The sequence below is a fragment of the Barbatula barbatula genome, assembly GCF_947034865.1.
Source record: "Barbatula barbatula genome assembly, chromosome: 22".
Classification (NCBI taxonomy): domain Eukaryota; kingdom Metazoa; phylum Chordata; class Actinopteri; order Cypriniformes; family Nemacheilidae; genus Barbatula; species Barbatula barbatula.
In genome coordinates, this window is record NC_136785.1 from 6,538,470 (window position 1) to 6,565,823 (window position 27,354).

At 39.3% G+C, this 27,354-nt stretch overlaps 1 protein-coding gene across 1 annotated transcript in view; it reads right to left on the reverse strand.

Moving 5' to 3' along the window:
- Nucleotides 1-1,137: 1,137 nt before the first annotated feature.
- LOC306911567 (transmembrane protein 132C) overlaps nt 1,138-27,354 on the reverse strand; it is a 104,854-nt gene continuing 78,637 nt past the window's right edge. The window contains exons 5-10 of the mRNA XM_079487036.1: nt 14,040-14,183; nt 11,650-11,820; nt 10,003-10,211; nt 6,917-7,190; nt 4,933-5,124; nt 1,138-4,048 (exon numbers count right to left, since the gene is read on the reverse strand). Of these exons, the coding sequence (XP_079343162.1) occupies nt 2,957-4,048; nt 4,933-5,124; nt 6,917-7,190; nt 10,003-10,211; nt 11,650-11,820; nt 14,040-14,183 (2,082 nt within the window). The 3' untranslated portion in view covers nt 1,138-2,956. The remainder of the gene's footprint in view (nt 4,049-4,932; nt 5,125-6,916; nt 7,191-10,002; nt 10,212-11,649; nt 11,821-14,039; nt 14,184-27,354) is intronic.

Here is a 27,354-nt window from a genome sequence, read left to right on the forward strand (position 1 = left end):
TGCTGACATTTACGGCAATGTCAACCCTGGTTTAACTAGCAGAAGACAAGATTATAGAAAGATGTTCTTCATGAAAACTGTGATAATAGGGGGGAGGCATCTTGTTATTTCTACACCCTTTGTTTCGTAAGACTTGGATAGCTTGAGAAAAGAAACAAATGTTTCACGGAGATAAACGACATTAGCCATATTAATATAGATCCTTGACAGACAGGGCTTAATGTCACGATTTAATTTAGAGCGTTCTCGTGTGTTATTGTTACATTGTGCGCGCCCTCCGAGACTTACAAAACAGAGACCCAAATACCAAAATATCAGCTGAGATAAAAGAAGAAAACAGACCCAATTCCAGACGAACCCCTTTGAGGGTTAAGTGCGCCGCGTCTGAATTTGGAACTCAAAAAGGAGGATCCCGCTGGGAGAGATATTAACTGCGCATCGAGAAAGGCACGTATGATTTACGGTAATGAACTCGCATTGTTTCGGTCGTCTACTTCGATAAAGATAGGCCTGAATGCCCTGTCTTTGTTTAGAGTTATTTGTGACATGAAATGGGTACCGGAAGAAAATCCAGGCTCTTTTATGTCCCGTTACAAAATAAACGAACTGTGTGCCTAATAGGCAATATCAACAAGATGTTTTTTTTTAATGCTCGTGCAAAGATGGATTTCGATTTCTAAACCGAAAGTAAAGAATGTTTGTTAGTAGGTACGTCGTTGTCTGATGTGTGTTAAATGGGTACAATCTTGTAGCTTAATGTCACATTAACATGGTGTAAATTGCCACAGTGATCATTAATAAATGTGACCCATCTTTAGAGTGGTGGGAGCTGTACCATCCAACATGAGATCCTGCCTCTATGGTGCTAATGAGTCTTTAATGTGCAGGGCGAAGAAATTGACTATATCTCACGCCCAAAGCTATTGTGTCTGTAATAACCTTTGAATTCATGTCGCCCTGATGCCACCGCCACAACACATTTCTCATTAAAAGACGGCGCTTTACTGCAGTTAAATGTTGTCAAATTGCAGTCGGCTTTGAACGCACACACTTTTCAAGCACAACATTGGCCCTGCAGCCAGGGTTAAGTCGCAACATATGTATTTGCACACAGTAATAGAGCACAGCAGTAACGCATGTAACCTTTATTCAGAGTCTCGGGTCAGGAGCCTGTCAAGGGAAATGACCATCAAAATCTACATGTCCTCTTTGAGGCAACAGGGGTTAGAAATGAGCGCCATCAACTGGTGAAAAGTGGAAAGGCAGGATGTGGCGGTTTATTTAATATGCAAACAGAAAATCCAGTTGGATTGATGAATCAAAATATCTTCATGTAGACAAAAATGCAAGTAATAGGCAGTGCTTTAAGCGTATAAACGTGGACAAGATAATCAAGTTTAAAAAGAAATATCAGACTTTCAAAAGTAAAAGAAACGTAACGATGACAAATCAAAACATCACACAAGGAGAAATCGAACTAAAGATCCAATCACAGCATTTTTTATGATATGATCACTAAGCAATATCGAGTACTCAAATCTCAATCACCAGATGAACAACAAAATTCAATAAACAACTACAAAAAATAAATAAATGTAAGAAGCTAACATTGGCTGAGCTGTCAAGTATGTACAATTATTCTGGGTTTTACATTAAACAAAATACAGGACGTACAGGGAACAGCAAAGAATGCAAAAATGTGACTAATCAATACAGTTTTAAAGAAGACACTGGACGACACAGATGGGATTTTCTCATGTATGAAGAATAAGTTGCCCCTCATTATCAAATGAGAATTGAAAAGATCTGACTAAAGGATAACAGTGACTAAAAGAGAATGATGTCTTAGACCAATCGATCTATTCATATATAAAATGTTCTCTGGTTGTCTTACCAACTTATCGACTGACTGGTGCTTTCATCACATTACCTGAGGATAACATGCCAAACTCCAATCTAAATAACCTAAGCATTATGCTAGTCATGGGGTAAGTCATTTAAGTAAATCAGATTTGACCTGTAATAGTGTTTGCGACATGTGCTCTGAATGTATTCAGCAGCTGGATGATAACCAAAAAGACAAACAAAAGGAAAACGAAAAAGTTCGTTGAAGAGGCAATGCACAGCTAAAGCGCACATACAAAAGCAATTGGAGTGCATACCATCTATCATTCTAATACTGTAAACAACATATTATACAATATTGATAACACTACCTACAACAATACAATTTGCTCAACGGCTTGTGGATGGTCATTTGTCTGCCTGTTTCCCAGAAGTCTTTCTGTTCTATTTACACGATCATTCACACTGTTCGTGGAAATAGTTTCAAAATAGACATTTGTGTCCTTGAATCTTCACATGCATTTACATATGGGGGTTAGTCTTTGGAGAAATACAATAGACAGATGGACAGGAAGGGAGATGTATAAAAATATGTAAAACCTTACAAAATGTGTTCTCACGTCATCCGAGTCAGTCGATGTTCAATTTGTTGAAACTACAGTTTTCAGTCCATCACTGATATGTTTAAATACTGTTTGAACACTTCGTTGTTCCAAGTTATCCACTCACAAAAAAGTATGCCGCCAACTGTATTAACCTAGGCTTCAAACGAAAACAAAAAGCAAGTATTATTTTAAAGAAATGGAATATATTCTTCTGCAAACCGAACATCATTGACATCTCGATTGAAACATATCTCATATTCCAATGTTCTCATGGTTTCATAGCATCTCTGTTTTACTGCTATTCTGATGATGAACCCTCATGACAGTTGCCATGGAAACAAGACCAGATGAATGGCTTGTTTTTTCATGGTGAGATGTGGGTCTGTCTGAGTGCAGTAGAGTCAGGCCAACACCCCCCCCCCCCCACAACCACCTTACCCGGAAGGCAAATGGGTGAGCTACGCTTGTCCAAAAAAAGACGTAATAAATAAACAACTACAACCCCACTATGCGATGTTTTTAGTAGCGTTTTCGTTTAACCTTTCCATGTAATTTCTGAGCTCTTTGGAGTCCCCAAGCTCAATATCTGGGCAAACCCATTTGATGTCGTTCTGACCAATGAGTAGTGGGCTTATGGACGGACAGCCATTGCTGGGTTTGCTGTGGCTAAACGTGGTAAACTTCACCCGTTTCCTTTTGGTGGTGGGCGAGTTCATTGACTCGCCCTTGTGATCCCTTCCAGCACACCCAGATTCAGACACGGACCTGTGCACCTGTCCTTGCACGCTCTTCTGAGCCGACAGACCGTTGAGAAGCTGGCTGCCCTCTTCCAGTCCCAGCCCGGAATCCATCATGGCCCCTAGTTCCTCTTGGTCCAGACACAACCCTGCTTGGCTTTCCAACAGCTCAGTATCATGGCCTAACCAAACCCAGTCGTGGGCATGGGCCATGGTCTCCTGGCCCTCCGATGGGAGCTGCTTGTTGCGGTACTTAAGCGCATAAGACACACAATTGATTAGAAATACAAGGATGGCAAGGCAGAAGACCCCTAGAAGGGCATACATGCCTATCTCAAGGTCGGTGAGGCCACGACGGGTCTGTAGTAGGTCATCCTCCATGTTACGTCCTGGGGCAAGGTCTGCTTGGGCCGGGAACTCTGAGAAATCGACAGGAATATCACCAGCTGCTTTTCCCGGAATACCGGTCTTAATAGTGGTAGCTCCTCTGCTCATTATTCCAGCATCCATGTCAGAAATAGATCCTCCATAATATGGGGCATTGGGCTTGTATCTCCTGGCAGTGTTTCCGGTTTCGTCATCGCGGCCGAACTTCACGTGGACGTTCGCGTTGCCCGTAGCCAAAACCGTGCGCCGTTTGGTTTTCAAGCAGGATTCAGGTCCGTACATCTCCAACCGTACCAGCATGCCTTGCCCTTCACCTTTAGCCACCACTATCGGCCTCCAGCTGGCGTCTTTTCTCACTGACACCACCTGGTCATCCAGCGAGGTCGCCGTTAGGACAAACTGAGCAGGGTTGTACAGGTCAAGAGGGGTCATGGAGCCGTCGCTGAACTGAAGCCAAGCGCTGACAAGAGACTCCTGCAGGAGGAAAGAGAAACACAGTATTAGTCCCAAGCCGCAGATGCCGCAGATGCTCTTAGCAATGCTAATATTCATCGAAATGCATATCTACGATTTGCCAACACCCAATGCAGGAGAGTTCAAATGCCTTTAATTCACAGACGACTCATTTCAAGAAGCACAGACACACTGATCAGCAGGAGATCCATCCAATCTGCTCGTTTAATGTCAATTAACATGGGGAAGAGAGGAAACCCCTGCCGATGTAAAGGATTAGTGAAATCAGACTAATCAGAAAGGGTTGTAAATGTGACATGACTCGGAAGAAGTGGGCAGCCCTGAGCAGCATGATTCACTAGAGAACTGCAGCTCCTCGTCAACATGCATTCCATGTTAACTGACTTTGTGACTATGATGACTCTGATTATGGTGATTGCACCTGCTTGTGGACAAAACTCCACTAACAAAGAGTGCATTTCTGAGAAACACACATGGTATGTAATCCGAGGACCAGAATAACATCTGCAATGTTATGTGATCCAAGGACCAGCATAGAATTTGCAATTCAAATGGTCTTCCAATTATGACTTCATGAGGTCAGTTGGGCGCCCAGTGCCAGGATTGCATTAAGCCAGATCCAAACTTTATTTTTTACCTGACAGAGCTTATTTTTCATAATCTAGTCCAATATTAGTGTAATTTAATATGAATTATTTTCATGATTTACACCAAGTTGTTGTGTACATGCATGTCACCTCTGAGCAGCATTAAACTGTGGGTGTCAAGGTAGCTTCATCGATATTTACACAGTATGGTTTTCTGCTTCACTCTTTTTTGTAAAGGTTCACAGTATGTCGGGTGTGTTAAGTTACTAATTTAGTTGATATTTAATTAGATTAGACCTGGTTTTGGTTGTGAATGGTCTCCTGTGTGGTAGCCGTGGCGACAATGGCTCTGTTGCTTCCCGGGCTGAGCTGCAGGTTCAGTGAAAGACCGGAGACCAGCTGCACCCCCAAATCTGTAATACTGACTTTATCATCCACAACCCGGATCATCCTCTCACCCAGAACTAAGTCTGACAACGGGGACATCACCTGCATAAAAGATATTCAAGACATGCTTCTGTTACATGGAACAAATAGCAAAAAACCAAACAGTTTCATATAAACTTAAGAGACAAGATAAAAATGAGTGCTGCAGTTTCGGACGTCTAAGTGACTTCCGCCCTCCTCCAAATGCCAATACTTGATGCACAGGCATGGAAATGGCTTTCGATACTTAACGTAATGTGAAGACTTCCTATCGGGATTAATTAACAGCAAAGCAGCCGCCTCCATATTTCTGCATTCATTGTGTTATAATGAAGTGTCAGAAGCCATTTACTTCCTATCTGCAAGTAGGACTTCCACTGTCACTAGTGTGCATGGCTCATACTTCCAACTTAGCATCATTTATACACTGACGAACTATTGCCTGTCGACTTTTAAACAATCTTAAATCCAGCCATACTGGGATACAAATATATATTCTTATTCAGATTATTTTCAAACTCATAATTTTCCTTTTGAATTGAGAGATTTATTAATAAGACATAAAATAAAAATCAGCAGATGGCTTGCCTCCGGTGTTACCCAACATTGCGTAAGATTCTGTCCCAGTGGTTCAGTTTTATAAATAGAGCTTTAACATAAAGCTGCAATATGTAACATTTATAGTAAAAAAAACTAAGCACAAATGACTTATTTAAGAGTGGATTAAAGATCAGTGTTCAAAACGGTCTCCTTAACTTACCCAAATGCTCAACTGTATGTTTATAATAATGACTTACAAGCCAAGCTGTCCGGTATAAATTCGTAAGAAACAGCAGTTTGACGTAACGTAACTTGCAATTTTACGTTTTGAACCGAGATGGCGATGAATAGGTTGCTGTTGACAAATCTATTCCTCCAAATGGTCTACTTTTGCACAGAAACAAATTCTTGGTGTTTTGAGACCACCGTTAATGTTCCCTATTCTCATTTGATTTACTTTTAATGACTGAGGCCTCTTTTGAAATGTAACAGAAAAGCGTGATGATGTGTAATTCGGCTGTGGGTAAGTGGTTCAAAGATTGATCTATCTCATAGCGTCAATGGTTTTTGATTTCAGGGAGTGGATGAAGCAGCACTGGTTTTCACGCTCTCCATGCGTTCCATCCCAGCTATTATTGGCGTTCTTATCTGATTTTAATTTTCAGCAAATGGATAAAATCAAAGCTCTTTTCACCTGTGCCTGAGGCTCATACAGTACAGTATATTCTCCTGTCAAATAGCTCTCCATCTGCACTGCTTTTCTCAACACATTATTGTTGTGTAGGTGTATAAATATGCGTCTATCCGGGTCGATGTATACATGTGATTTTCGTCTATAAGGAATGTTGTGTGGTTGTCACAGATAAAGGAAAATACCGCTGAAATGTTATTTAAAGGAGATTACTGTTTGTCATGAGAACAGTCTGATGTGCATCTGAAAATGCTGTTCTGTCTCGTTGGCCTGACAGCATACACGTGTCACATGACAGCTTGGACTGACTGGCCTCTCATCCGCACAGACACAGACAAATGACAGCCTGGATTTTCCAATAAATTCAAGAGCATCCTTTCTCTTTTTTTTCATGGCTCATAAACATAGGGGAGCTGTAACTATCAGTTCTATTTCTTGAGCAGCTGTTTTTTCCCTTTTCTTTAGGTAATTGCACAATTGTCTTTGTTTTCATGGTGCATGAGTTGTTTTAGGGACCACGTTTTTTACATTTTTGAACTAAATATCTGTTTTTTCAACATTGGCATTAAGTGAAAATGAAACTTGACATTTTTTATATATACATTTTATATTCCTGTCTCTCACCTGGACTTTGGTGGTGCCAACATTCAGGCCGAGCAGGACTTGTTCTTCCGAGAGCCTGGCCACACTTTCGTCCACCAACTTCATGGAATCTCTCACCAGCTCCGTCACGTCCACCTGCCAATCACTACCCAGCAGGAAGTCTGGTTGGCCCTGCCATTCCTCTGGTTCAGCCTCAAAATGAGTAAGGACACGGACTGTGGTGCTCTGATACTGTGGACCACAACCCCGATCCTTCAAGGCTCTTTCATCCATATTGTCCTCTCCAATCCCAGATCTGCAAAGTAATAACCAAGAATAGTTGTTTTACTTTTTTGAAAAATGTAATTTCTCTGTTTACTTCTGATGCTGTTTAATTTTTATCCTCAGCTATTTTGGGTTTTTCAACATATTTTAATCTATATAAAAACTAACTGTAAGTAACTGTATAAAAGTAAAAAAAAATAAACTCACTAAAATGGAAAACATGGAGAATCTTTTTTCTTGTAAACTCTTTTAAAGCAATTTACACTTTGTCATCATTTACTCACCACCCTCATTTTAAAACTGTATGACGTTCTTCTGCAGAACGCAGAACATATTTTGAAGAATGTTGGTAAACCAAAACCATTGGTCCCCTTTCACTTCTTTTGTATGGACACAAAGCCAATGCAAGTCAATGGGGACCAACGGTTTCTTCAGAATATCTTCTTTTGTGTTCTGCAGAAGAAAGAAAGTCATACCCTAATGTCATTTCAAACCTGTAAGTAAATGATGACACAATTTTCATTTTGTGGTGAACAATCCCTTTAATGTTTTAAGTCAAATACAATTGGTATCAAAGTTAAAGCTTGTGGGGTTAAGATTATTGCACTTTTTTGACCACATTGCATATAATTACTGATAAACAGTAAATTTATATAAAACTATATAATATGATCTGTTGAAAACTATATAATATATACTGTTAATATTCTATTGTATTGCGTTTTTTCTCCTCATACAGTATCTATAAAGCAGACATGGCATTCAACATCCTGTAAAACTTAACCGGAGACTCACTGAAGTGATTCATATTTCAGTGATGCATTTTCTTTCCCCCCACAAACAGCCCAGTGTCAGATGGATAGCGGGCCGTACTGACAGTGCCATTATTTTAATGAGCCGGAGTCATCCAAAATAAAAAACCAACAGCAGTCACAGGTTAACACGGCGACTGTGACGGGTGGGGAGGCCACGCTCCTCTGCACTTCTACGCAACCAAGGCCGACCATCGCCAGAAACAGCGTGACATTTACAGAACACAGGTGTATAAACAGGCCAGGCGGTACTCGGTTGAGGAATGTCAGGTCACTGAAGGTCTCGGGTGTAATGAGTTGAGTCTTACAACACAACCACAGGTTTTCAGCTCTCACAGAGGTAATCAAAACAATAGCGGAGACGGATAACATGACCTCGGACCCCAAGGGCGTGTATGTTACAGTGTCTCATGGTGGCAAGGAGGGTCTAGAAAAAAATCTAAAACAGCCCAGGACGTATACTCATCCATCACCATACTGTACCATAAAACACACATGCCTACTTTTTAAGCCTTTTAATTAACAGGGCCATTTTGGTGAACGGTCACTGTGATTCAGATGTTTTTAAAGCTTTTTTGACAATAAAAAACACAATGATCTACCAGTGACGTCTAAGAATTTCCCATTTTACTACAATTTTTCAACAGCACTTCACTATGTGTATTACAGATTTTGGCCTTGACAACCACACATTACAGGTGACAACTAGAAACAACTTCCATCCACACTTACACCTCAGACTAATCAGCCTTAGTTTGACAATTTTTCTACAGCTCAATCTATCTGCCTTCAGTCGTTCCAATGCACACTTCACGCTAAAGTCAACACGGCAGGATTAATTCAAGTGGGAGAGAAATAAAAACTATCTTCTGGATATCCACAGCGTACTGCAGCATTAATCTGTGGCATATCAGAGGCAGGTGCACCTGAAAAAACCAACCCCGTGGTAATTAAAAAGTCAGCGTCCGCATCCTCCCCTCACTACCATCGAGCGTTACGGCGGAAGATCCGCCACACGGCTGCTGTTACCGGGGCACGACAGAGCATGGAAAAAGGCTGATAAAGATGAGGGAGGGAGACACCGGTGAGGTGTAATATTGTGGATCAGACTCTTTAAAGGGATAGTTCACCCCCAAACAATTCTGTCATCATTTATCCACCTATATGAGGTTTAAAACCTTCACGCAAGTCTTTCTTGTGTGGAACACGAAAGAAGATATTTTGAGAAATGTCTCCCTGGTTTTGTGTCAATAATGGAAGTCAATGGGGGCGAGTGTAGTTTGGTTACAGACGTTCTTCACAATTTATTTTTTTCTGTTCTGCAGAAGTAAAGAAAGTCCAACAGGTCATGAGGTGCATAAATGATAAACATATTTTCATTCTTGAGTGAACTATCCATTAAAAGAGATGTTCAGCTGTGTTGGGCAACAATAACATGCTGATCACAGTAATGTAAAAATTACTTGTTTCCAGTTGTTTTTATCATTTGCATAACATGTTTTGGTTGTGTAGGATCTTTTCTTCTCAGCAGAAGATTATAAAACATGACAGCAACTTATTTAATGCTCTTTTCTACTCAATTTAAAGAGATCATATTTTTTTCTGAATTTACATTTTCCCCTGAGGTTGACTTATAATGATGGTAAAGTGTTTTACACCAGAAAAAGCAATATTTAAATTAGTTGATTTTAGAATGGTATGAAGGGTAAACTTCTCTGTGACAGACTTAAAACGTATCTGCAGCTGTGCTTTAATAGCTGCTATATGTCAAATAGGAATGAACTATGTACCAGCCATCGCAGACGTGTTGACATGCGGCAGTTCACGTGTTCAAAAGCATCTTTAATCGTCTTGTTATTGTCAGAGTCAAGACAATGTGCTTTCAATAAAATCTTTTTTACACTTAAGAGAGTTCTTAAAGTTTCAAAAGTTACAGTATGTTTTCTTAGTATAATGAACTCTTATCTTAAAAGATCAAGGCAAATACGAGTCATGATTACACAACCTATTTAAAACAAAAACATCTCTAACCTCTGACTGCCGGCATCTGCAGGAACCCTCCAACCCCTGATCTGACTGAGCTCTGGATCGGACATCTCGATCTGCAGAGGCAGCCGGGGCATCCAGACGCTGATCTCAAGCTGAGCGCTCAGGTAACTGTAGGTGAAGTTCACCATCATCCTCACTCTTCCACGCGTCTCCTTACCATTGACGTACACGTAATCGCATCTTTCGGACACCTGGGAAGCAGGAAAACAAATTAGACCGCAGACAAACAAAGCATTTTGACAAAATTTTGTTGAGAAGGGCTTCAAATGAGAGAAAATTGCTGCCTTGGCGTTTGTATCAGTCAGCTTGTCTGTCCAATTTCCTGGCGACCATTTCAAATTTCCAAAGCAAGAAAATGAGGCCTCTTGTGCTAATCAGCACAATATGCGAAAAACAGTCCGGCCTTTGTGTTTTTTCACGTCGGCGTTATTTGCTTTCATTCTTCGCTTTAATGAGGAAGATGAGAGATTGAACGGGCTTTGACCGGACTGTCCAAGTGTTTATTTCTGACTACAAGTCCGTGAGGGAGAAGCGATTGATAATGAGAGTTTTTGGATGTCTATTTCTCAGTCTTTGGGGATGAAAGGAGTCAAGCAGATGTTTAGGCGAAGAAAGACAGAGAACAAGTCAAGTCTTTTCATAGGGAAGCTCTTTAAGTACCGCTACACAGCTCTTAGCCAACACCTGAAAACTTGCTGGGAAAACTGTATCTTAGCCAATCAATCAAGAGTGTACATTGTTCACAAGAACACGTTTTCTGCAGGCTTTAGCCTCCCATATTTTCATTGAAGAGTAGAATGAAGCTTTTCATCAGATTCTTATTTACTACTTATTTAAGTATGTCAGAAATCAATTCAAGATTTTTAAAAACATTAACTAAATCAACAGACAAACAGAAAACCTTAATCTCAAAGGAATTTTACTTCCTGAAGAAATTGTACATAATTTATCCATGACATTACCATCATTGCAGGCGAAGCCAACGGTGTATTTATATGACCTGTGATTAACTTCAGATTTTACTGAAGCACATTCTTATAAAACAATTTGCCGTCCATTAAACAGTGAGCATTGAAGCCTGTGAAATGAATAAACTATGTTGTCATAAAGGCTGCAATAAAAATGGGTGTGAACTCAAACCCCATTGACCTTCCTGACATACTGTAACTAAGCAAGCAGAATTTTTAAGTTTAAGCAAGAAACCCCAAACCTGACACAATTTACTTTGACAAGGAGGTTTTTCCAACTTTGTTCCAGTTGCACAAGCAGAAGACCTTCAAAGTTTCTTAAAATCGCAAAAAAGCAGGACGGCATTTCGCCTACTCTGCATTAAACTGACTGAATCTACAGGTACCCATATTAAAGACATAAAGAAACTATTTACAATCTTACAAAGACAACCGCATTTTTTATTTTCCTCAGACTGTAGGTCTCCCCATAAACAAACAAACAGCTGATTGCCAGTGACCCGTCCGGTGGACTGTGAAGGTGTCCGTTTGCATGAACAGACTTAAAGCCTATAGAGGGAATAGGTCAGTTTAACCGGCCCTCCCTATGAGTCTCTGTAAGCATCATAATGAGTCTGGTAGGGCATTAATCGGGAACATTACGACCGCTGAAGAGACTGACACTTTCCCAGGATGTCAAGAATCCCGCAGGGAAACGGGTTTGATAGTTAATGACCCATTCACATGGAGAAACCGGACTGCGCTGACTGACATAGTTCTGTCTCTCACTTCCTGTCTGAAGCTGACAGAGGTAATTGGCACAGCTCATCTTGAGCAGATCTAAGTGTTCACCCTGAATGAAAAGGTGAAACCGAGTTTGTTCGCAGCTATGGGCGATACTTAACCAGGTGGCCCTCAAGGAACTTTCAACCTGTAGATGCAGATATTTGTATGGCATCATGTGGAGATCAGACATCTAAACATTAATATGATAAAAATTGCCTTTTCAGTAAACTCTAGAGAATGGAAAGCTGACATCACGCCCTCTTGGGAGGATCATATTCAACTGCTTATATTGTTTACATATGTAGGCTTGAGTTTTGTTTGATATATTAAGAAATCGAAAGTGAAAGAAACAGGGGCTTTTCCTGAAGGACCCTGCTTAATGAATGCGTGGAAACTAGTTACCTATTGTATTGCCCATGTATTCCATATTGCTTATTGCTCCCTGTTCTCTTTCTAAGTCGCTTTGGATAAAAGCGTCTGTTAAATGACTAAATGTAATGCTATTGCAGTTTTTAACACAGCAAGATCGACCTACCATACTTATATTTCCAAATCAAACAAGAAATACAAAAGAATGTATTGAACGCAATAGCAGCCATCCTCCCAAGAGGGCGCAACATTCAATATGGCGTGACATAGCTTCACATTCTCCATAGCTTGAGTAATAAGTATACAGTCCTAACTAAAGGACTCGCCCTCGTGACTTCCATATCATCCCCATATTTCTTCAATTTCCATCTCTATCCTTTCCTCTTTCTCTCTCATTACTCTCGTTCTGTCCATCTCCTGTATCTGTCTGCTTGGAAGATCGGCTCTTTTGTTGGCTTGTCTAGACAGCTCGAAATCGAAAAGACATCATAAAGAAATATTGCACATCAAAGTAACCGCTAAATGTCTTTCCATGGGGCCCTTCATAATCTCGTCTGGCAAATATAATATAAAATAGATCATTGACATGCCCTTAAGAAAGGAGGAAGCTAATTCAAACATTAAATTGGGCTTGTAAATTAGGGAAGTGCAGTAAAGGAGCCACAGCTATTGAGATGTAACCCAATTATACTCCGATTAGGAGAAAGTGATGGGGATTTCTACCCGTGCAATATTAATAAAGATGATACATTCCGTCACTATGGCAATGATTCTCGTTTGTAGAAAATATACATATTGTGTAATGGTTAGAAAAACACCTGCTGTAATTGTAGGCTTGAAGGAAATGTTATAATTGTACATTACTTTGTCTATCCGTCAATGTTTGTGTGTGTGTTCGTGTGTGTAAATGTGTTTGTGCTATGTTGGCCATGTCTTCTCCAGAGGTCAATGTTTCAGAGTGGGGTGTTCATCAGATAATTAAACCCACAGGGAGAAAACACATACACACGCATGCACACACACACTTTACTGGATTTGTCATTTTCTTCCCCATAAATGCGCTCATATTTTGTTCCCAAATGGCAGGGAGAGGCAAAAGGCACACGCTTGGAAAATTGTTCGTGGGAAGACAGCATTTAACTTTCGTTTGATTTTTCACCTCAGGGTTGACAACTGAAAATAGACATTACGTCAGACTGGTAAGAGGGGAAATGTACAGTGATTTATCATTATTTAATACACTTGCTGCCTTAATAGACAATATGTGCTTTCCAACAGTTCTTGACTATGCCTGTGGTTACTGAATTCTCTCAAGCTTACAAGTGTCTGCAAAATCTTTTAGTTTGCATAGATTTTTGAGGGAAAGCTAGCAAAAGTTTAGGTTGTGCTTGACAGTACATCACACCCAATGATTCGCTAATCATCATTATAGTATGAAGGAGATTGGGGCTTGTTGTCACAGTGGAAAACTGTCACATTTAAATCAAAAGACAAAAAATAGTTTTCTCTTAAACCTATGACAATTTCCTGTATTATGATAACGTTTTGCGTTCTAAATAAAAACACAACCAAAACTCACGATACAGGCAAGAATAGGCTATATAATGAAGGTGGATCTTAACCTGAAACTGGCTGTTGTATTCCTCAGGACAACAGTATTGTTTGAAAATGTCAGACTGGGTGTCTTTCTAAATTTAATCTAATATTATATTTTTTATATAAAATTATAATATTGTTGACAAAAAGCTTGTTTTACATTTTTGTGCATAACCATTATACTTATATATGTTTTTCTGTTAATGGTTTGGTGAAAAGCCTATTATATAAATCTTAATGATTAAAACTGACTTTTAAAAGTGAACCCACCCTGAGACATATTTACTAGAGTTAAAATTACGAAAGCGTCCAAGAACCCACCTTAACTACATCTTCGTCCGTCGAGCGACACTCCACCGATTCCGTCACGTCAGTGACGGTACCCTCTGTTCCTACAGTGACCACCTTCACCGGCATGGCAACGGTCTTTCCCGTGAGCACTGCAGTGTTGAGGATTTCTGTTTCCTGCACGGAGAAGGCAGATCAATCAGACGGCATTAACTCTGGATAATTCACCCATCATTATTCACAATAATTCGTCATTCTGTCAGCACCAGCTCTTCAGAGCCAACAATCAGTCACGCTATTAACCCAGTGAGTCATATCATTCAATTAGAGTCATCAGCTCTGGAGAGTGTCAGAGTGAGATGGAGAGGTCTGTTTAGAAGCAAACAACACATCCTGTTTCTATGAAACAGATCAACAAGTAGAAGTTCGACCTCAAAGCCACTCGAAATATATGTCGATTCATGTCATTTTTTGCACACTAGTGCAAAACCAGCTGGTGTGATGCTGCTGCAAGGTGTTTGATATGCAGTTGTCATTTTAAGTGTGTTGCTACCGTGTAAGGTTTTCTGGTGGATTCTAGGACGTTGCTAAATGGTCATTTTCCAAATTTTTATGTCTTTTTGTCCATTTTTGTTTGTCTGCCATGCACACATTTGAGTCAGATAACTCATGGACGTCTTGAAGAGCTCAATAACATCCAACAAGTTTAAAACTCAAGACCTTAGGTAAACTGTAAGCAACAGAAAGTGCTGCATGCCTTAGGAAGCCCCATTAATAATAAGAAAGACATGTATACATATAACAAAAATATCACAGTGAAATTCTCCTGATAAATGCTAAGTAAAGATAAATGTCATGGACAAAACATCACAAGCAGATCTTCTTTTGACAGGAATATCTTGCAATTACAGAGAAATGACAGCCATGGTCACCGTTTCTGTGAATCTCTTCAGTCTCAGTCTTATCTAAAATACGTGTGTGTGTTCAATCTGCAGTTCAAACAAAGCAACGGCTGGATAATAAGATGATTTAGGTCTGTTCTTCCGGCTGGCTGGGGCCACAGGTGAGGAGACAGCACACAGCTGCCAGCATCACAGGCCAAACAGCACTTTGATACGGATAAATAAAGAAACCCTCCACAAACTCTTTTGTTCTTGATCATACAGCATTTTGTCACTGCCATTGCCGCTCTAGTTCAGAAATAACAGATAACATTATTTAATACTAAGCTGTGGATAATGACATTTCAAGCATGTTAATAGACTACGGTCGTCTATTCTTTAATTTCTTTCTCCAGGCAGATCCCACTTATGCTCCACTTGGCAGCTGATTCTTATTTCAATCGTTTTCACTTTATTGCGCCACCATCATGAGAATAAACAAACCACTCGCTTTCCCGTTACGCGTTTAAGCTGATCATTATTTTCTATCGAACGCAGGCCATGCTGCCTACTTCTGCGGTAGAATTTAAATTCGCCTTTTCCTTTGATTTCAAAATTATGTTAATGCGCAATACGAACAAAGTCTGAGCAGGTATTCAAACGTTGCACCGAGACATTTTGACAGGGAGTTATCGCCCGTGTTTGATTTGCTGTCAAAACATTAATTTATCAAGACCAGGAAAATGACTCTGATAAATATTCCACATGATGGAACAGCTGAAGTGTTTACTATTCTCTCTCTCGCTCGATCACTCACTCCCTGCTCAAATGAATTCAAAGAACTCGTCTACGCCGTTCGGCAGACAAGGTGCTTTCAAAGTCTTTCAATGTGTCCATTCACCGGCTGTTAAAACTGAACAATGTAATTTTCACTCAAGCCTGGAGATTAGGCACTGAATTAAAAACAGTAAAACAGTGGAAAGCCTCTCAGTGTGTTCCCGCAGTTTTTGTGAGCTGAGCTTTACGGACAAAAAAACCCCACAACTGAGGTGACTTCAGGGAGGAGGATTTTAAACAACCACACAGGTCAAATGCAATGGCCCCTGAGAAATACGCTCGGGGCCATCCGCTGACTCGCATGACAAAACCACACACAAAAAATAGTGAATATTTCTGCTCAGGATGTGTCAGCAGTGGACATTTGGCTCTATTTACTTTATAAAGGAAGAACATCTGTGATCATTTGAGGGGAATTTTTTGTCATAATGACATGCATATCAATGTTTAAGGAAGGATTATGCTTTCCTTCTGCAGTAATATGAAACATAGTCTCACAAATACACATTAGAAGCTTTTCTTAATCCAGTTCAGCCCCATGAAATCTGTTCTCCATATTCTCAGAAGTTTGTGGGAAATAATATGTATAAATAAGAGCGTCTGTTTTGAGAAGGGTAACATGGCAGTCCTGCCTCACTTACCATGGTTTTGTTATAGTAAAGGTACCATACAATTGTTTTTTATAGCCACTATGTTTTAGTCTTATGCTACAGTTCCATTATTTAGCGTGATCCAGTTTTACAAACTAGATTTTTCAAGTTATAGCAAATAATCTACTTGATTTAACTGACAATATTTAAAAAAATTAATTACTCCGGGTACGATAATGATTTTGGTAGCATAGACTGTTTCATTAGATGCATGCGCCTGGCCTGTGGTTAACACCTGCTCTTTCTTTGTTGCTGGTCTGGCTAATGACTAGTAAAGCCTATAATATTAATATTTTATTGTATATTATTGATAGTAAATAAACAATTTGTTGTATCAGTCGTGTAACTTTGCCGCATTTCAGTTTAGCAAAGTAACAGTTCTTCTTGGTGGCAGATTGGGACTTTTTCGCCAAAAGCATCCCACCACACACCCTTCCGTTCACAATCCCTTTCCGGCTCTCCTTCACTGTTCGCCATCACTTTCTGGAGACGGCCTACTGTTCTTCTACTGATAACCCAGAATAATACTGGTTAGACATACTTTTAACTTGCTAGCTAATGTAATTTACATATTTCTTTTGCTTGTTATTAGAAATAATTTACAGGAACTCTATTCTTTGTGGAGGTCTACTGGAAGTTACATTTTGGGCCACAGAAGCATGTATCCCCAGTAATGTTGGTTTATAATGTTGCTGGTTAAACCATCTATAAATTTTTTTTTTTTATGAATTTTGGTGAATTGGGAAACAAATTTAAAGTAAAAACAAATCATCAAATCAGAGAGCATTTCTATGTTTGAGACATAGTGTTTAGCCCTAGAATTGCCAACCTACCAGGCCTTGGCATGTGAGGGGCCTTGAAATTCCTGAAATTATGATTAGTATTATTTTACAATTGTGCGTCTGTGCAATGTCTGTTTTGAGATGCCTCGGCAGTCATCTGTGTAAATGCCTCACACGAGCACAGCACGCATGCAACAGGGAACAGCACATCCCAGCTGAAAGCGGTTTCTGTTATCACTCCGCAAGAGATCTGTGTATTCCGCTCCGGGTTTTCCATTTCCCTGTGTCTGTGTTCACTGACTCCACTGACAGCAGATGATGGATAGCCTCATCAACAGGTAGATGAAGTATAATACACTTTACAGATAGTGCTTGATCTGATAAAAGTAGTATTTGGGTAGTTTGTTCTTAGTATTTGAGTCGGAAATGTTTAAGTGCAGTAGCAGTATTTTTTGAAGCCTGCTAAATGATTGAAATAGATCTCACAACCCCAAAAATAGTTGGAATTGAATATACAAGTGGGCAGGCTGCAAACTTATAAACAATAAGTCAAAAACAATGTATGCACACCGGATCTGTGCATGGAGGTAAACTTTGGATATGTACGATGTTGAGGCAGTTCTTCTGAAATATTCAATTATCCCTGTGGATTTTTTAATTTTTTTTAAATTAAAATTTATGAGAGAGAGGGGAGCCATTTTTTCTTGACAAAAAACTTTTTATGAAATATGAATTACAGTCACGAAGTGGCATTATTAGAACCAGCTTATTCTTACACACAGTAACAGGTTCCATAAAATACATGTTTTACTGTTCAATAGTTAAATGTGTAATGTTTTGGACTAACGTTACACTGCACAATGTCTCTATAAATGAAACACAATACAAATAAAATATAGTTCAACTGTCAATTTATGCTTAAGGGGAGACTGAGGTTATCTATTAATTTTTAAGTATATAACAAATTAATAAAGAAATGAGATTCAGTGCTGTATTATAAATAAATGCAACAATTCTCTTAAATATATTTGCTAAATAGCGTGGAGGGGCCCCACACATATCCTTTTCACAGGGCCCGAGATTCTGTGCTACGTCCGTGGGTACGATCTCCTCACCCATCTGGCGTTGGCTGGAAAATGAAGGAAGATTTATTTTGACAGAACTGATGTGTCTGGCACGTGGACAAGCAGAACTAATATGCCAGTAAAGCTATACCCAGTCTGCTCTGATCTGTTTTCCCTTCCCCAACAGCATATTTGGAGCTCCAATGGGCCCCTGTTCCTGAATCCAAACTGTGTTAATCATGCGTTCTTGTCTCTGTCAGTCAAGAGTCTGGTGATTGGTAAACATTGTTCCCTGACCGCTGGCTGATTAGTGTTAGCTATGCATGGATGCTGGTTTAAAGAAAAGGCTCGGCTGACGTACGCAATACCAGAGCCCCGTTCTGCGGAGGGCGCTGCTACAACAACACGCACACGCCTTTGAATGGTCCCACACGGACCCTTGCTATCTTGAGAGAAAAGAGAAAGAGGTAAATCGATAAGGCCATTATACCTTTTGGTGGAGATGGATTTTAAAGAAGCGAACGAAGGGTTAATATAAGAATGTGATTGGTTCGGTTAGTCTCGCACCCGGGGCCCGATGCTCGATATGTGAATGCATCGGCACCCTGATGCCTCAGTCACGCTCTTACAGAGCCATCGATCATCGCCTGTGTTTCTTTTCAGGACCGCAGGGTCTCCCAGCTCTTCAGCAGCAGTGGCTGCAGCGTTCATGCCTCTCAAAGTCTTGCTGACAAAGCCTCTGATAAAATAGCACAACAGCGGAGACAAACAGGGAGCAAAGGGGAAGACGGCTATTGATTTTGGTAATAGCACAGAGAGATGCAGGGGAACGCTTAGCTGCCGTAGGGCACATTACAGACATCGGGTCAGCTAAACTCTGCTCACCACGAGGATAATCAAGCTTATGTTACCGGTACTGCATCAACCAATAATACAGGGCCTCTTCAAAGCAAGCACTTTTCAGAAATCGCTGTAAAAGCTCTTTTATTTTTTATGGTGTGTGGACCAGATGTGTGCTTAACCCTGAATTTTTCTCTATTGTTGCTTAAGAACTGAACATGGCTTTTTTATTCACAGTGGTGGAAAGAGTACTGGAAATTTGGGACTTAAGTACAAGTACTGTTACATTGAAGAAATTGTACTCAATTACAAGTAAAAGTACTGGTGTTAAAGTAGTTGAGTAAAAATAAAAAATACTCTTCCAAAAACTATTCAGAGTACTAGTTACTCGTTACTTTTTAGGCGTGTTATTTAATTTATTATAATTATTAATCAAATCTGTCTAAAAAATTAATCAAATTTGGAGATTTATATGGAAAATATTTACTTTTAACAAAAAGCATCTTTACCTTACTGATAAAGCATATAACTGGATACAACTCAGACAAAATAACCATTCAATGAGTCTGTCTGTCTGCCTGTCATGAGCTCAGTTTTGCAGTAAAAACCATTTATGCAATTCCAACACTGTTCAATCATGTGTACTATGCCCCACATGCAGAAATTAATGTATGTGACATTTTTTCTTAGGTACTCAACTTCTCAGGAGTTGTGGTCCATGGTTTTTCATAAAATGCAAGTCCACAGGTTCATGTCTTTAAAAGGCAACATAAAAGTTATCCCTGCAGCTTCTTTCGACGTATTAATGACATCTTATTTAAGCTAATCGATAGATCTGTGCAAGAAATTTAACATTATTTACAACTTTATAATTGGTAATGCACAGTTTGCGCAACTGCTTCGCAAATAACGATACAAGGGGCAAAAATATTCTGGAACATAAATGAACCAAAATACAGAAACAACTATTGAATAAACCAAGTAAAACACAAGGGCTTATATGGACAGAACCTAACAGGGTAACAAGATACACCTGTGAGCAAATCAATAGGGAACTAATGAACAAAAGAACTACAACGGACTACACAGGAAACAGGAAGTGACAAAATAACTTAAAAACTTAAAGTCCACATCAGACATGGGGGAAAACACAGACCGGATCGTGACAGCAAGGATCAAGGTTATTAAAGTTGACTAAAACTTCAACTATTAAAACCTTTCTGTTCATTTAAATCAAAAAGACATATAGAAATATAATATACTATAATAACAACTCAGGATAAACAACTAGCACAAAACAAACAAGCACTGACTGTACATTAAGAGAGAGAGAGAGAGAGAGAGACTACAGTTATATAGGGATACTGATGCTCTTGGACTCTCTCAGTCACATCTTCTCAAACAAACACCTTCTGCAAAACTCCACCACCTTCTAATGACTGCAAAAACCACACTACTCGGATATTACAGTCCAGAATTCCCTCCCTCTCTATGGCAGTAAGGCTCTATTTATATGTGAAAGATCCTATATGTGCAGGCCTTCCGGTGAGGGATAATGAATACATAGGCCGTTTCAGATGAGTGTGATAAGCTGCCAGTGGTTGTGCATGCAGCCATGGTGGGGAGAGAGAGAGAGCGGGCGAGTGAGTGAGTGAGATGCAAGTGGTAATGAGGGAGCGTGTGGCGAGCACCATCGATCCCCACGGCTGCATGGCAGGGCGCAGGTTTACAGAGGCCAGCCACCGTACACAATAACATGCTCTGTCTGCATCTTAATCCCTCAGCAGTCACAAATCAACTTGCATTTCTTTCAGACAACTATTGTCTTATTTACTCTCTCTTTTTCGCCTGGTGCTCCTGAATGTGTGGCAAACAGTCTTGAGCCACAGGGGGTTCTGGAAGAACATTTGCATCAACAGAAAATAAAATCTATCTATCTAACGATCTATCGATCTAACGAGAAATAGTTCTCACTGTACGTGATGTCATACGTTTCACTTGTGCGATAGGCGGGAATGGTTTCAAAATAATGAATCTTCAACCAAACGCAACAACCTCTCCGTATGACTGTCCCATGAAGTAAAAAAATATAAATAAATATACTAACTATATACTATGTGACTATATGATTACTCTGACATGTCTAATTGTATGGCTGCTTTTTTGCGCTTTATTTATGTTTTTTGTGTTAAATGGTTTCCCCACTCATGTTTCATAAATTGTCTGTAATTTAATTAACATTTGTATCATATTCAGTTCTGTTTTTATCTTTTTTCCCCAGAACTTTCAGTATTTTCCAGTTGAGCAGGACAAAAGTAAGCATTATATATATATATATATATATATATATTCAAATTCATGCATTTGACAGGCATTGTACTATACATTTGTTACTGACTAACGTTATATGCAATCCCCTGTGATTGAACGTAGATAGTGCTATGTTCTAACCACTGAGCCACAGGAAAGCTATTTTATAGCCTATATATATATATATATATATATATATATATATATATATACAGTATATATAGTGCCCTCCACTATTATTGGCAGCCTTGGTAAATATGAGCAAAGAAGGCTGTAAAAATATATCTGCATTGTTTCTCCTTTTGATCTTTTATTCCAAAGATCTACAATACTCCAAAATTTCAGTAGAGTAAAACTATTTGAAGTGTGGGGAATATTGCATTAGGATTTTTTTTTCTCTAATACACCCATGGCTACAATTATTGGCACCCTTGTACTCAAAACTTTCTGCAACCTCCATTTGCATGAAAAACAGCTCTGAGTCTTTTCTTTTATGTCTGCCAAGATTTGAGAATATATGGCAAGTCGTCAGAGTCCATTCCTCCATACAGAATATCCTAAGATCCTTCAAATGTTGGTGCTCTCTTATCTTCAGTTCATCCCACTTATATTCTATAGTGTTCAGATCAGGAAACTGGTATGGCAGGATCTTGATTTTGCGTTCAGTGACACATTTCTTGTTGATTTTGAGGTTTATTTTGAAATAGTATGCTGATTGCAGATCTAACCACGAAGTGGCCATTATACTATTTCTAGCAGAGCAAGTCAGCTTTTTTGTTTCTATTTGTTGGTATTTGATCTAAAACACAACGCCATGTATCTAAACAAGATGTCAAAGACCTAAAAGTAGGTTCACGACAAAAAATATCTGGTGACATATTTAACTGTGGACATGGGGGATTTTTAACCCTGTGTGCACCTTGTGTTATTCTGGCCAAAAAAACTCCTTTTCATTTCATATGGCCATAAAACCCATGGTTGAAGTTCCAGTATGGCAGATTAATATGGTGGAGTTTGTTTTTGCATGAGAGCAGATGATTTGTTTTCTATATTTATAGATATAGTCAAATTGTTTGTTACAGTTTTTTTAAGAAAAAAAACTTTAAATTTATAACAATATTACCAACACAATATTAATGATATGTGTGTTTTCATGAATTTAGAATTGTAATGTACGATATTGACTATTCAGTGAATATTTTTTTCAATGTCAATTGTTGTTAGTTATCAATAAACTTCTGCTTTGTGTTTGGTTCTAGTATTTATGCTTATTAAAATATTGGATGGCAATACAGCAGAACAATACACTACAGGGTTACACAAAAAATAGGAAAAACTGTAAAATGGTTCCTTGAACCACCCATGGTGGTTCCAGACAACTTTTATAAAAGGGTTCCTTAAAGAGTAAGTAACATTAGACTATGAAAATTATGTTGCCGTGTTTGAAAGTAAGCAGTCTGCCAAGTTGTAAGTCAGAAGGTAAATGAAGAACAAAGTTATTGGCTTGTAAAAAAGGGAGTCGACTCTGAATCACGCAAACGAGACGTGATCTATTCTGAGTCTCTGACCGCCGCCTATCACTTGAAACATCACCTACGTTTTGCTGGGACTGCCGCGAAAACGTAACTCTCCTCCCCCAAACACTGTCGCTTGTTCGTGATGCGTGTGCATCATGTCTAGAACCTGTGTTCTACTTTGTGAAAGGAAGTCCGTCTTAGTAAAACTACCAAAGGAAGAACTTCTGAGGAAACAATGGTTACAATTCATTTTTCAAACCTCACCAAAGGAGTATAACCTCAGGGTTTTACTGTGCGTGTTTCATTTCACAGAAGATTGCTTCAATAATCTTGGCACGTTCACTGCAGGATATGTTAAACGACTATCCTTGAAACAAGGGGAAATACCAACTTTATTTGGAACGTTAGTTCCACCGAATCACAACTAGTCAGAGTATAATACTGTTACTAGAGAAGTGTAAATGTCCTTTTTGCACCGATATGGATATATAGGGGTGAAACTAAAATATCCATTTGCGAATCATTTGAGAGTCAGTCAAGAAGTTAGGTAAGAACAACTGCCTATTATTACGACATAATAGGGTTTTTACACCTTGTATGTACATGAACTTGTTGGTGGATACTCCATGAACCAAAGTAGAACCTTTGAAATCCAATGTTACGTACTCTTTTAAGAGGGTTCCTCAGAGAACCACTCATTCGTGAAACGAGTTTCCCTGGAGGGTTCCATCGGTGTGGCAATGTGAAGAACCCAAATGGTTCCTCAAAGAACCTTGAATTTTTACAGTGCACAGACACACACAGTAAGCTGAGAAAGACAAGAAATAAGGCCAGGAGGCTATGAAAAGTGAAACAAAACAAACCCTTAAGGAGAAAAAAACAGACAAGAGTTTAAAGGGCGACTCTGGCAATTTGTTTGATTTTCCTTTATTCTCAACAAACTCTGCGTACTGCGAGGAAGACGGGGCGGCAAACAAGAATGAGAGCCTTTTCAATAGAAGAAAAGAAAACAAGCTCAGCGGGGACCAAAATTTGACTTCAAGAGGGCCGAACGGGCAATTACAAGACGCTTAAGCAAACTCGATTCAGAAGTTGTGAGGTAAAGAAAGACAAACACGCATTAGAGAGCGAGGGAGAATGCAAGAGGCGAGAGACGCCGATGCATCCAAATGAGCCAGAACAGATTTCCTGCATTTTTTAGGGTATAATACACTGCCAAATCCTATTAGGGCATCTCCCTATTCAAAAAGTTGAAAGTGATGTGATTACATTGATCCCCTCCTGCTGTGTAACACAACAATCTGCTCACCCAGCATTCCAAGAGAACTCGAGACAAATGCTTTCCGTCAGAGGGCCAGACAACACAAGTGATTGGTGGCTTCTGCCTGCCTCACGGCCGTGATTGTTGTGTAAAATGCACCGGCGAGAAATAAAAGGCAGGAGATGAGACTGCGTTTTTGCTGAGGGTGGCTCGAGCCTATTTTCACAGCATTATTACATAATTCTCCATCCTCCACCATCACTACTGTATTCTACGTTTTGTTTACCGTAATGGGCTCAGACAGCACCCGTCAGCCTTTCCATGCCCGGCCGTCCACAAATGCCTAGGCCGATGGTGGTTGTTTGGGCATCAAGCACGGACCGGGCCGTAGTGGCTGTCCTCTCTAATGAGGCCGGAGAGACAGCTGGCAGCCCGAAATTAGGTGGTGTCCACGAGTAAAATCCCATTCTAATGGAGCGATGGCACCCGATGGGACAGATTGGAGTCTCTTGCCTTTTTTATCATGTGCCATTGTTCATCACACCAATCTGCACAGTTATTTGGTTTCTTAACATTAGACAGGAAGAGAGAGAGGGAACGAATCGAAGTGCTCGGGGTGGTTAAAGCTACCCGCTGACTCTGCTAGTGGTTTTAACAAAGTCTTGATTGGTTTTAACAAGGTGCAATGGCAATGTCATTGTTATGGATAAGGGGAAAGGCTTGCCAGAGGGTACCTAGTTTGCAATTAAAACAAGCTACAAAAGAATAAGGGTGTGATAATCATAGGTGTTGCTAGACGCTAGTTTTTCATCTCAGCCCACCGAAAGACCATAAGTATGGCTGTCTGCCTCCTTTAAAACCAATGGTTGTGTAACATCTCTGTATGTTTGCACGTATGTTTGTAACGGATGGCCGTACTGTAAAAGACACGTGACAACAATGTTCAGAATGTTGACAAGTACACTACGGCTGTCAATACGCTCTCAATTAAATGCCAGCATTACTGATACCCATACAAACAAGAAGCTTATTCAAGTGTGCTCTTGGTATACTTCTTTTAAACTAATGTAACTTATGTACTTCTCAGAAATATAAGTTAAGTATACCTGACTGAATATTCTAAGTATATACAAATCTACTTAATATACAGTTAAAGGAATATTTTGAGCATAAGAAATACATATGGGAACAGAACTAAAATGTAGACTCACATTACACTGTACTAGACATATTCTAGTTTATTTGTCCTATACTTAGTCAATCCTTGATCGAAGTATACTTGAAATCTACTTAAAGAACAGTTAAAATTATATTTAGAGTATAAAAATGCAAAAATGGGAAAAATGGCTAAACTAAAATAACAGTATACTAAACTAGTAGTTAACTGAGAGTATACAAAGATTAACTTAAAAAATAGTACAATTTCAAGTTTTCTTCTACTACAGTGATGCAATGAGTAAGAGTGGATATTATATGATATATTATTAATTAAATTAACTTGAAATATACTTATTTTGAAAGAGTAATACATCTACTAACAAACACATTAAACTTTGTTTTCAAAACACTGTCACTGGCTGAGCCCATTTAAAACTGAAATCCTACAACTGCCCCTTGTAATAATACTACATGCATTGTAAAACAATAAGAACCAAATCAGTAGTGTGTGTGTGAAGGTCAGGAGACATGAAGGTGAACAGCATTGGTTAATGAGGGGGAGACTATCAGTGTGGCTACCAGGTAATAAGTTTTGAGTAGCCAGACCTTCAGACTGATGCCTGAAGGTCTAGACTGCCAAAGAGGTAGACTGAAAGACATGTGAAAAAAATAAACCAGAAAAGTGTTTTTTCAGGATAGTTGTTAGGGGTGTGACAATGTAAGCAGTAGAATTAAACCCCCGACTTGTGTTTTGTGTACCATATGCATCAGACATTCAGTTAATGGCCCATGCCCGACCTGTAACATCTGAAGCTGAGACTACACTAAGGTAAAAGACAAGCCTCCCTCTGATATCAGAATTAAAATCACACCTTTCACCTATTGCTCATTTTAAAAAGTCAGTGAGGAGAACTTTACTGCTGTTTGTTGCATTAAAAAACACAGGACACAAAACACATTTACTTTTCTCACTGGTAAGGCAACACAACTCTGGAAAAACTGGCCAGTCAGCAGTTCATTACCATTTACGGACGTGGAACTATTTAGCCTCATTTGTTTGAGGTCGCTCACAATTTTCTTTCATTTTAAAGAATTACTTTTAGACTTAACCCAATTGCCTTCTCTATTATAAAGCTATCTGTATGCTCAATTTACCAAATTAGAGCTAATTAAAGTGCCAGGCACACTCTTGCCTCAGAAGCCACATCAACATATCCTGTGTTTCCTGTTCGATGCATCTTACATTTACAAAATACACAATGTTGCAGAGGCGGTTTCTGAGATGCGGTTAAGGCAGTGCTTGCTAAAATGTAAATAAACAATCTAAAGTGAAAAATAAAATGAATTGAAGAATCACCTCCATTCGAATTTAGATCTTAATGACACCTGTCATCTTTAGTAAGGATCTGGAGCAATTTTGCCGAAACTTCTTGAGTCCTAAGTTATGTTTTTGGATTTCCCCATGTTGTTTCTACAGCAGCCTTAAACGGACAAACTGCTCTACAGAGCACGTTTCATAAATACATTATCTCCTTCGGAAGCAGAAATGCAACAACATCTTAGTTCTGTGTGAGCCACCATATAGTGCTTCGTAAGAGAGGGGTGTGCAGGGGAGTGAGCCGTTGGTTGCAATTTCGTAACCTCAACGCTAGATACTAAACAGTTCACAAACTAGACGGTTCAATATTCTAAATAAGGTCCAAATTAAAATTACATATTAAAAGTGCAACAATTAATATGGTGGCTCTAGAGAACGAATGTAAAATAAAAACCTGATGTGACTTGCTTTTGATAAAAAAAGTGTGCTTACACCAAAATGTTGAAAGCGTAGTTAAATAGCATTCCATTTGCATTAAACCTGGAAAATGTGTCAGAATCTAAGTCAAACGGAAATATGAATCTACATTGGACGAAAATTGCAGAGGCGACTTAACCTGCTCATTTCACAGTCTAGCACACAGTACTGTTGCACGGAATGATGCATATCATTGGCAGACCGTAAGAATATTACGAGCGGAGATGAAAAATCTGTGATTTTCAAAGTCTGA